This window comes from Mastigoproctus giganteus, chromosome 9, assembly GCF_048544385.1.
Source record: "Mastigoproctus giganteus isolate SK-2022 chromosome 9, ASM4854438v1, whole genome shotgun sequence".
Classification (NCBI taxonomy): domain Eukaryota; kingdom Metazoa; phylum Arthropoda; class Arachnida; order Uropygi; family Thelyphonidae; genus Mastigoproctus; species Mastigoproctus giganteus.
This window is the reverse complement of record NC_143583.1, coordinates 52,972,663-52,985,516: the sequence shown is the minus strand read 5'-3', so window position 1 is coordinate 52,985,516 and position 12,854 is coordinate 52,972,663. Positions and strand designations below refer to the sequence as shown.

Here is a 12,854-nt window from a genome sequence, read left to right as displayed (position 1 = left end):
AATGAAATCCACTCTAATTCATCTTTTCCATCGCTTTCACAAAACTCCTCACGAAGCACAATATAATGTGAAGATGTGGAAGATAAATCTTCACTGGATCTACTAATAGAACACACTGAACGGTATTCATTCCTGGCTCATGTGTTTCTTTGAAGCCAGTCACGTCTGATGTAATTGTCTGTGGTAGAATGACTGTTCCATAGGCATAAGAATCATTTTGTGAACCCTTCTTTCATACCCAATTAACATACCAGTGAGTTTGAGGTCGCCCCAGATATTCCATCGTTGGTTGTTGTAATGAATTGCTTTGAATAATCTTCGTGTTATAGTTGTAGGGTTTTAAGAGCATCAGCGACTAAGGCCATATTGCTACATGTATAGTCTGTAAACTGTGTGTATTCTGTGGTCGAGTTTCTGTTTGCTGGCCGAAAAACCGGAGTTTCCGGGAGAAAAACCTGCTACCCTCGCGTAAGACCGACTAACTCAGCTACGTTATGAAAAACCAAAAAAATTCCTCACGTCATTGACGGTACTCGAACTCAGATCTTTTCCACCTGGTGTGGGGAGGAGGGCGGTTCTACCAACTGCGTTACCCACAAGGGCTCGCTATAGTGTTTCATTTAAATGAACAGTGTGGGCAATGGCAAAGGATAGCTTTTAAGTTCCCATTATGCAAGAGAACAACTTTCAAGCTTCGCTGTGAGGAGTCGATCATTCAGATGTAATGCGTACTTGTGAGAATTCCCAAAAAAAACTCCATTGGTATCGTAGCAGAGCAGACGTTTTACTCTAAAGAATGTCACCAAAACTTGGTTTCTTTTCCGATAGTGAGACACTTTGTGGTTTTTCTTAACCATGTTTCTGCTTTAATCCCAAGGCGAGGAGTGCAGCTTTATCTTTGGAGAGAATTAGATCTCTGATATCATTGAATGTTATTTGTTGTAGAGTTTTTAAACACATCAGCAACTTAAACCATATTGTGCCATATGTATTATCTGTCACTTTCAAATATTCTCTGGTCGATTTGCCTGTTGTTTGCCTACTCGAAAAACAGACAAATCGACGTTTTTCTCCCGGAAAACGAGTTTTGGAGAGGAAAGCCATGCTACCATTGCCTGAGATCAACTCACCCACGTAAAAAAAGCCCATAAAAATTCCTGACACCATTGATGGGATTGGAACCCGGGCCTTTTCCATCAGACGTGGGGGGCATTGTGATATATGTACTACTACCCGTGAGGTAAAGGTTATTGAATTAATCTTTGGTAAAAGCTCTGGCTCCATCTTTGTCAGGTGTACTCAGGCCTGGCTGAAATTCTTAAATTGCACTTAAATCGCACCTTCATCGCATTCCATTTCATCAAAAAAATCTAGCCCATGCTGGAATTGATCCTGGATCTGAATCCAGGTTTGTACAAACAAAAATCTTGTGCTTACTCTTCTCTGAGAATCCAGTGATTTCACCATTGATTTCCTCCATGTAATGGAGTGAGCCAAAAAAGTTGATGCCATTACACAAAAGGCATAGACTTTTTTCCTTTTGATCAACTAGTCGTGTAATCCATTTGAATAGACTAGTGTTTCAATAATTCACTAGACCTTACCTGAAACAATTTAATCATTAAATTATGAAATAAGGATATAGGTTTACAAACAATAAAACTGTACAAAGGGTAATAAAAAAAATTACATTCATTAGGTTGACTGAATAGGTATGTGAGTGGTGTAATTAGTCTCATCACATGCCCAAAGGAAAGCCAAAAACAGATTTGCACTCAGTGTCCAAAGATCTGTCTATTCCACTTTTTCCTGCTTAAAAATATTTGTTGACCTGTGTAAGTTGAAAGTTTATCATATAACATAGTGTTTTTCAACCTTTTCAGGAGTAACAGAATACCTTGATATGGTAAGAAATTGACATTACACCAAATATATATATAAACTTTATTTTGCTCATTCAATTTCAGCATTAAAAAAATATTCTTTAACTAGAAATAAAATAGCTAAACTTATGCCAAAAGAATCTGTTTTTAGTATGGACATATTGAGTATATTTTTGTTTTATTTTAAAGTACAACAAAATATCGAAATATAGATAAATATTATTTTTGGTGGGACATTTTGCGGAACACTGGTTGAAAAGCATTGATGAAGTCCAAAAATTATATATGTTAGATATTCGGAAATAATTTGGAAAAGTTAAAGTATATGAGTAACGAGTTGTTTTGTTTTGGGCACATCAACAACTTAGGCCACTATATTGTCTGCATAAGCATGCATTCACATGCCAATTTTCATGTTGTGCAGGCCAAAAAAACTCAGATTAACTCCCCAGGCAACCCTACTCATACACTCAGTGATCACTGAATTGTGTCCGGAGCAATATGGCCTTAGTTGCTAATGCTCCTAAAAACCAAATAACAAACAAACTTTTTTTTTTTTTTTTTTGGTAGTTGTTGGCACATCAGTTTTTGTGGCCATAATGCACCTCCCAAGGTTTTTGCAGTACTTTGATCCAAGCCCGAGGCGAGATTCGAACCCTTTGGGTTGCTAGGCAGGCACTTTACCCACCCGGCTAGCCCGGTCGGCAAATAAACAACAAACAACTGAATTGTGGCCACCTACCTAATACCATGTGGGCCATCATTTGAACAGATAACAGCTGCTATTTGCCTAGACACTCAGTCCACTAGATGACTGGGGACATCCATAGGATCTGCAGCCATGCTGCCTGCAAGGATTTTCAGCATCAGAACAGATGATGGTTGCATATCCATATGCCTCACTTCCTGTTCCAAAAAATCCAACAGGTGCTCAGTTGGATTGAGGTCAGGTGAATTTCGAGGCCAAACAACGTGGGTGACATCTTCACTGTTCTTCAAACACTCATGCAATGTTGACCCAACGATACAGAGCATTATCATCTTGAAAGATCCCATTTGTCTGGAAAAAAATGCAAAATGGCAGGGTGCACGTGGTCTCCTAAGAGCTGTTGGTAGACCACACCAGTGAAACGTTGGTCCATATGCACCAGGGATCCTAGTTCTTGCCAGAAAAACATGCCCCAAATTAAGCAACCACTGCCATGTGCCTGGACAGTGGGCACCATGGACTCATGTTACTTGTGCCACACATGAAGGCATCCATCAGCACGTTGCACCAAGTATTTGGACTCATCCAACCAGCACACTGCTTTCCAGTGCCCAACAAGCATGTTGTTGACACCATGGCATTTTCCGTTGATGATGATGAACAGTAATCTGCTGTGGAACTCCACTCATCTGAGTATGCAGTGCTTTGTCATTTGGGATAGTGTTTTTGCATTGTCCATATTGTAGTGATGTCAAACTGTCACACAGTGACCTGCCATTGAGCCCATGCACTGCACTCACCACAAACATCCACCTTTCTTAATTCTTTACAGTTCTGTTGGTAGGTGGTTTGAACTGTTCAACACCATTCTTAGTATACCTTAACCAGTGAGCCATGCACAGTTGATAAGATGTGCCATTTCCAATATGGAAGCACACATTCACAAGCTACCACAATCTTGCTCCTTTGAAACCCAATACCTTTACTGCATCCCATAATTTTATCACTTTAACTTGCACAACCAGATGCATATTACCAGTGCTCTAGTGTACAAAGCTGTTCAGCTTTTTATACTGTGAGCTATGCAGCACGGTCCATTATGGATTGGGGTAGTCACAATTCAGTGATCACTGAGTGTATATGTTATTGCATAAATGTCATATTAAATTTAGTGATTTTTTTTTCATAAAAATTACATCCTTCTTTACTGATGCTTAATGAGGATCAAGCTGCAGGGTTACAAGCTATTTAAATAGTAAAGTGTGTTTCTTAATTCTGAGTGACTCTTAATTGAGAGATCCCATATCAAAAATCACTGTTCTTAATATCAAACATATTTTGATAATTTATTTTATTTTAATGAGCGACTCTTATTAAATTGTCAGTGGGCTCTTTTTTTAGAACTATTGTGTCAATGACTTTGAAAGAAAACTTGTGTCAAACTGATGCAATATCTTTTAATGCTGCCTGAAAATTTGATAGGTGTGCTACAAAAATAATGAGATCATTATTTACCACATTATAAATTATCTTAATGGTAGGCAAACAACTCTGATTAGTGATATCAATATCTTACACAGTATATTTAATGAACTCCATGGATTTTTTTTCCCAATTATTTTCCAGATGGTCTGCAAAGCCACTCACGGAGCGAGCAAACGTTCTTTTGCGTCTTGCAGAGTTATTCGAAAGCCGTATGGATGAATTTGCAGAATTAGAATCTAGAGATCAAGGAAAGCCAGTATCTTTAGCCAGAAATTTTGATATGGTTTATGTGCTGTACTTTCTGCGAGAAGCTGGAATTCTTGCACAGAGACAGTCTGATAAGTAAGTACTACATACAAAAATGTATATTAAATTTTAATTTTTGATATATGAAGTGCATTCAAGCTACAAAGTCTCCAAATTCATATCTTATAAAATGGACAAGATGCAAAAATGAAAACAATTTTTCAACACCTCCTAGAAGGAACATTTTTCACCTTTTTTTTTCTAAGCTGTGAAGTACGCTACCAAGGTTTGTTTAGACCAATGGTGAATGGCTGAAGCAGCTGCTGCTTGTCGGCCTAAAAATGTTCCACACAATGACCATCTTTCATCATTGGAAAGAACCAAGTCACTAGGTAAAAGGTCAGGCTGGTACAGAGATTGTGGGGTTATCCCACATCCCCTATTTTTCTTATAAAAAAATTTGCACATTAGCACCAAGATGGGGATAGAGCAGTCCTGATGAATTAATGTGATTCAGTCATTTTGACATTTCTTCTGACATTTCTTTTGACATTTTCTTCACACTTGCAACATGGAACTTTTTTGAGCAGAGGTTACTCAGTGTGCTTCCTTTGAGTGGACCAATGCTTAGTTTCAGGAATGAACAGTGGAATTCATGTCTCATCCAACATTACAAACAAGAAGTGCTCTTTGTGGCAGAACTTTTCCTAGCCTACAAGCAGCTTCTTCAGCATTTCCCCAGTGGGTGAATACACCTAGAAATGAACTTTGGTAGTAGCCTTGGAAGAGGTGAAAAATGTGTCCCTTTTAGATTATGTTGAAAAATGACGTTTCACTTTTTTTTTTTTTTTTTTTGTGTATTTTATAAGAAATAAATTTGGAGACCCTATACTTGAATGCACCTCATATATATTACCCTACCAAAAATCAGGGAACCCTCTAAGATTGCAACTAAAAAATATTTTGTAAAGGCTGATTTTTGTAATTGCAAAAATAGTTTAGCTTTTGTAAAGGTAAACACGGATAGTTTCATGGGGGGGGGGGGTATTTGGATGTGTGGATGCCTTTTCCACTGGGTGTAGGAGGTTGGTGATTATAACCACTATACAACCTGCAAGGGTGACCCAGTTGAAATTGATCCTGACATAAGTTAAGCTGCATGCCCTTCCATTCCAATGGAAGCATTTGGCTTACTATTTGAGTGTGTTCTTCAAGCTGTGAAACTGGGAGACCATGATCTGAGGGATTTTCTCATTATATGGAGTAGATCCACTGGTTGCAGTGTCCAGTATCATGAATATTACATCCCATGTTGTCCTGGCCAATTCTCTGTGCTCTACATTGTGCCAATTTTATGGACATAGCCTTTGCATCTTCAAACACAAGGCTCCAAGTCACAAAGCAAGAGTTGTGAATGTGTAGTTTGAAGACTTTGGAACACTGTGGTGGCCAGCACAGAACCACAGCTGAATATTTTTGGGATGAACTGAAACTCAGAATTAGGGAAATACCAAGGTGACCTTCTTCATTAGTGGAACTTTAAAATCTTTAAAGGAGTGGAGCACAGTACCACTATTAATTTCATTGAATATATTTTATGATTAGATTACAAGTGTTCCATGGCTTTTGACAGGATAATCCTTGCCACCCTCTCCTAGCAAGCTTCCACAAAACAATTTTAATTCACATCAACAATTTTGCCCACTGCTATAATATTTCAGAGAAGTCAAAGTGATATAAATCAGACTAGATTTCCATTTCACAAATGAGACATTTTCTGGACATACAATGCCTCTGCCTTGGCAGACAAATGATGTTACAGAGTTCTGCTGTTAGATGGTGGATAGCACATTACATTTGTGAATGGCTGAATGGCAACAATTCTTTTCTGCATCTAACTTGATTCTGTATTATTTTACGTGCCTATGAGTATGACTGTCGAGCACCGTTTCCAATTTACACATACCTTCCAGTTTATGAACAATCTTAAAACAAGAATTTTTGACACCTTAAATTTCATTTAAAAAATTGAAAGTGCTATATGAACCTTTGCTGAACTTAGCAACTATACAGTATATTACTTTTTGAAAGTAAAATTAATGAGAATGAGCACTTTCAACATTCATGTATTTAACCCATATTTTAGACATGTGCAATAGCACTATAGTAGTTTTGTTTTATAAAATTAGTGTGGCCATTATGATATTTAATTTTCTTGTTGAGCTAGTCTCAGGACCAATGTGAGCTTTTGTGAAATAAGGGCATGAAAATTCACAGTCACAAATAATAATAATAATAATTTTAAATAATTATCCAGTATTATATTATTTAACAATGTACATACAATCATTTAAGTGTGAGGCTGGGGGTGTCAGCTCCATTTGTTGCAACTGTCCCACCAGCTATATGTATATCAAAAGAATTTGCTTTTTCTGAAAAGTTTTAAAAAAAATTTCATCTCAAAATTTGGCTTGACCTTTATAATTTCAAGATGAGACCTTATCAACACATACCACCTTGTACAATGCTGTATCGTATATAAAAAATATAGTGCAATGTACACAATAAATAATGCATCACTCAATAGCTCCTTTGCACCATTTGGCAAATCGAATACTAACCAAGCTAATATTTTCTGTAATAAATATGCAAAAAAAAATTTTAAAAAATGCAATCAGGAGCACACTGCCCATTATATCTATATGCAGGGTACTCCTCATTTATAAAAAAGATTGATGTAATGTTTTGCACACCATCATAAAGGCATCATTAGCATTTGTTTAGCATTAGTAGAGGCACATGATGCAAGAAAGCAAGCTTATACAGCATCAGCCAAAAAAAAAAAAAAAAAAACCCTTCCCATTTCACTGATCCATTCATTCCAAATGTTTGTCTAGTATTAGTAATGGCCGCATGGTGCAAGAAAGCCTATGGCTGCACCGGCCAAAAAAAAAAAAAAAAAAAAAAAAAAACAAATAAAACAATGATAAAAAAATAAATAAATAAAATAAAATAAATAAATAATAATAATTAGTAAAAGAAAAGGAAATTAAACCTATCATCCTATGCACTTCCCTGACCCGAAGGTACTATTCAGATGACCTTTGAATTTCCCCAAACTGTCAGCCTCTACCACCCATGTAGGCAACTTATTCCAGTAATTTATAACTCGTTGGCTAAAATAAAACTTCCTGCAGTCCAATCTAAACATTTCCCCCTTAACTTGAATTTATGTCCCCTAGTTCTAGCATCATTTATAACCTTGAAAATTCCGTCTGCATTCATTTTCTGATGCTTCTCACAGCCTTAAACACCTCAATCAAATCTCCTCTAAGGTGTCTAGTTTCCAAACTCTGCAGCACACATATTCGAAGTCTTTCTTCATATGGACACCCTTTTGCCGATCTCACCAGGTGAGTTACTCGTCTTTGCACCCTTTCAAGAAGCTCGATGTCTTTCTTTAGGTGTGGTCTCCATACTTGAACACAGTATTCCAAGTGTGGTCTAACAAAAGCCTTATATAATGGGATTATCACGTCCCTATCTCTACTTGCAAAAGTTCAATAGATCATCGATAGGACACCATGGGCCTTCCTTGCAACCTGTTTACAATGCTCAAAGAATTTCATGTCTGACCGTATCGTAACACCCAAGTCCCTTCCCTCCAGTACTAGGTTTATTTGAACTGCACCAAGTGAATAAGTTTTTTTGGGATTACTGTTTCCCAGATGTAATACCTTACACATTGTTGGATTAAAGCACAGCTGCCATTTTTCTGACCAGTTCTGCTTTGAATTTATTTAAGCTATCGACTTCCACAACAGATGGAAGTTTGTTCCAGAGATCAACTACCTGCTGGCTAAAGGCAAACTTCCGCACATCTATTTTACAACTGTCTTTCCTCAGTTTGAATATATGCCTTCTCAGGTTTGTAATTCAGGTTTGTAAAAAACACAAAAGTATAACATTATTTTGTGATTTTCTGATTAATTTGGTGTATTTATTCTTTACTCGGCCTTGTAATTGCATAAAAGTATCGGTAAAGGTTTCCACGTGTTTCAACTCTGCTACCGTTCGTAATTTTCATGCCTTTGTGATACGATAGTTATATACCGTACTAGATAGCGTTAGTTGAACTTCGTTAGCAGTTAAATTGTACGTTTAAATAAATACATATAACGACTTAGATTGCAAACGTAATATAATTAATTATATTTAACATAATTAATAACATAACATATTTAATTATAATTAATTAATATAATCATGACTCAGACCAGAGCAGCAAAGCAAAAGGCTCAAGCTAATGGAAGTGCTGTGGCTCAGAGCAGAACTGAGGGGGGCAGTTGTCCTCTGACTCACAGCCTTATAAAATGCACTGTTTGCTTGATGTTTGCAGAGCAATCGGGTACGGGACATGATACTGCTAAGGGGGATGTCTTTGTGTGTGCGCGATGCAAGGAGTGTATCGATATCAGGCAACAACTCGGCGTTCTTGTGGGCCTATATGAGAGCTTGAAGGACAGGGTGGATGCCCTCGAAGAAACTAAATTGAGGGGCCCATCAAGCTCTCAGCTGCCCACATCAACGCCAGAGCTTGCACTTGGGCATCGCGTGACACAGAGACAACCCCCAAGGCAGAATGCGCTGGTCCCGAAGGAACTAGTAGTTGTTGGTGACTCTATTGTCAGGGAAACGGGGAACATGCTTTGTAAAAAAGATAGGTGGAACAGGACCAGGGTATGTCTGCCAGGGGCAAAGGTTGATGACGTTGTAGGGCGAATATCATCTTTTAAGGGCACAAAAGGTGATATAGTTGTACACGTTGGCACTAATAATATTAAGAGTAGGAGACCGGCAGAATTACTTAACAAGTACAGGTCACTGTTGAACAAAAGCCGAGAATTAGGGTTGAATTTGAAAGTGTCTGCAATTCTCCCCAGACACGATAGGAGGGAGTATATGATGAGAGCCTTGTCGATCAATTCGGCCCTGGAAAGATTGTGCAAGGCTCAAGGGGTAGAATTTTTTTCAGCCTGGACTGTACTTGTTAACGGGAGAGATTGCTTCTACAGGGATGGGATACACTTAAATAGAAAGGGTGCAAGAATATTTGCTGATGCTATTGAGGCAGTGTTAGGTGGGTCGGAAAACTGCTAGCTTGGGGGGAGACAAAGACCAATAGATTGACAGTAGCCACTGGCAGAGGTGAAAGAGATTCTTGCACTGCTTCTATTAGAATGAGCAGAAGCCTGAAAAACAAGATGCATGGTATTTCAGAGACTGCTGGGAGCCATTGCGGTACAAGAAACACATGGGTTGTGTTAGGGTAGCTAAGAATAGAAACAGGTGCAGGTATACTTGCGTGTACACCAATGCTAGGAGTTTAGTAAATAAATTTGATGAATTTGAGGTATTGCTCAAAACATCAAAGGCAGATATTGTTGGGATATCAGAGACGTGGTGTCACACAGATATAAGGGATGCAGAACTGCAATTTGGGGAGTACAACGTCTACAGAAAGGATAGACAGGATAGGAAGGGGGGAGGGGTTATGCTATTAGTTAAGAAACACATAAAAACCAAGGAAGTGAAGCCAGTCGACATCGCTGGACAGTGCAGTGTTGAGTCAGTTTGGTGTGACATAAGCATTGGGAGATCAAAATTGAGAGTAGGAATGTGCTATAGGCCTAATGACTCTGATGAGTATAATAAGGAACTGTACAGGGAAATAGAGTGGGCCAGTAAATCAGAGAGTCTTATAATGGGAGATTTTAATTTCCCAGATATTGACTGGAATTTGGGGGCTGGTTACTCATACACTAGCAGGGCTTTTGTGGATTTATTGGATGATTGTTTTCTACATCAGCATGTTCGGGAGGCAACTAGAGGGAGTAATACTCTTGATTTGATTATCAGCAGTGATTCTTCATGCATTAAGAATCTGCAGATAAATGAACCACTAGGTGGCAGTGATCACAGTGTGCTTAAGTGGGATTTACTCAAAGAGGTAACTACCATTAGGGGTAAAGGGAAGGGTTATTGCTTCCGTAAAGGCGACTACGATGGACTGAGACAGTATTTAAATTCTATACAGTGGGACCAACTGATGATGTTACCAACAGCAAATTCAAAATGGGAAGCATTCAAAGAACTTATCTTGGAAGCTACTAGGCTTTACATACCAACTAAGAAATATTGTTCAAGGTTTAGGCCAAAATGGATGTCAGATGAACTAATGAGGCATATGGCAGAGAAGAAAAATGCATGGGATACTTACAAATTAACACATGACACAGAAGCCTATGATAGATACAAGTTGATATGCAACCAAGTTACAAAGGAGGTTAGGCAGACGAAGGCACATTATGAGAAATCCTTGGCAAGGGATGCAAAGAAAAACAGCAAAGAGTTCTTTACTTATGTAAACTCTAGAAGGAAGGGGATGAATCAGATTGGTCCACTTGATATTGATGGGTCAACTGTTGATGATCCTGCTCAGGTAGCTAACAAACTAAATGAATATTTTGCATCGACATTCACACATGAGGAGTTATTCAGCAAGGGGAATGCCAGAGGTGTATTCAACTCTAGCAGTAAGCTACAGAATCTTGAAATAACTGAGAGTAAAGTGGAGGAGAAATTGTTGAAGATAAACACAAGAAAGATCTATCCAGTTATATTAAAGGAGGCAGCAAAGGAAGTAAGCAAACTCTTAGCCATAATTATGAGAGCTTCCTTGGACTCAGGGGAGGTACCCATAGACTGGAAATGTGCAAATGTGACCCCAATTCACAAAGGAGGATCAAAGGCTGACACAAGTAATTATAGACCTGTGAGCTTAACTTCTGTTCCAGGAAAATTAATGGAGACACTGGTTAAAGAAGCACTGCAGGATCATTTAGACAAGACTTCAGTTATAGCTCAGACACAGCATGGTTTTGTTAAGGGGAAGTCTTGCCTGACCAACTTGATTGGATACTATGATGCAGTCACAAAAGAACTGGATGCAGGGAATAACTTTGATATTATATACTTGGATCTTAGAAAGGCTTTTGATACTGTTGCACATGGAAGACTGCTACACAAATTGGAGCAGTGTGACATTGGAGGCAAATTGCTGCTATGGATAAAGGGGTGGTTGAGGGGGAGAAGACAGAGAGAGTGGTAATCAATGGACACTGCTCATCGTGGACTAATGTTATTAGTGGAGTCCCTCAGGGTTCAGTGTTGGGTCCTTTATTGTTTTCTGTATTTATAAATGATATTGATGATGGTATATCAAGCTTAATGTCCAAGTTTGCAGATGATACAAAGGTTGGCAGGGTTGTCAAGGACACTACTGACACCATGCTGCTGCAACAGGATCTGGAAGGCGCCTCCGTAGCCAGGTGGGAAGGAGCAGCAGTGCGTAGCACACGCTTCTTGATTAGACCGGGGTTCGAGCCCGTCACCACCAAATACGGAGGATGCGGAAAGGTCACAAAATGACCACCGCATATCCCGGAGCAATATGGCCTTAGTTGCTAATGCTCCTAAAAACCAAATAACAAACAAACAAACAAGGATCTGGAAAGGTTGAGCAGATGGGCTGAGAGGTGGCAAATGAAGTTTAACATTGACAAATGTAAAGTACTACACATGGGAAACAGCAACCCCAGAGCAACGTATCAACTCTGTGGTACTACACTGACAGTGGTAGAGAATGAAAGGGACTTGGGGGTGGTTGTGCAGGCAGATATGAAGTTCTCTGAGCAGTGCAGACGGGCTGCAAGAGTAGCTCATGGAGTATTGTCAATGATATACAGGAATTTTTCCAGCAGGGATAAGGAGGTGATTATTCCATTGTATAAGGCAATGGTCAGGCCACACCTAGAGTACTGTATACAGGTCTGGAGGCCTCATTTCAAGAAGGATGTAGAGCTGCTGGAACGAGTACAGAGAAGGGCAACAAGATTAGTGAATGGAACAAAGGGGTACTCTTACGAAGAAAGGCTTAAGTTTTGCAAATTACAGTGTCTGGAGACTAGGCACCAGCGAGGTGATCTGTTAGAGGTGTATAAAGCCTTGAATGGTTTAAGCATGCTCAATGCTGATGGGATTCTTCCTCTAGCTCAGAAAAATCACCTGAGAGGGCATAAATTCAAATTGAGGAAAGACAGATGTAGGATAGACGTGCGGAAATTTGCCTTTAGCCAGCGGGTGGTTGGTTGGTGGAACAGACTTCCATCCCTTGTGGTGGAGGTTGATAGCCTAAATAAGTTTAAGGCTCAGCTGGACAGGTATTTTGAATGAACAGAGGGATGAAGTGGAAGTGGTTTTTTTTTTTTTTTTTTTTTGGCTGATGCTGCATAAGCTTGCTTTCTTGCATCAAATGCCTCTACTAATGCTAATGCTAATGCTAATTTGAATACAATTTACAATTGTATTCCCATTACAATTTGTAATGGGAATGCAATTAAATTAAAGAGTCCTAATTTTTTAAACTTAAATACTTTCTTAATTTTAAATAAGCTGACAAGGTAAACAGG

At 38.8% G+C, this 12,854-nt stretch overlaps 1 protein-coding gene across 1 annotated transcript in view; it reads left to right on the top strand.

Annotated features, from left to right (window-relative positions):
* Positions 1–12,854, top strand: part of LOC150080223 (2-aminomuconic semialdehyde dehydrogenase-like) — a 67,798-nt gene that overhangs the window by 17,068 nt on the left and 37,876 nt on the right. Inside the window, exon 2 of the mRNA XM_090381267.1 lies at positions 4,219–4,419. Within this exon, the coding sequence (XP_090237393.1) occupies positions 4,219–4,419 (201 nt within the window). The remainder of the gene's footprint in view (positions 1–4,218; positions 4,420–12,854) is intronic.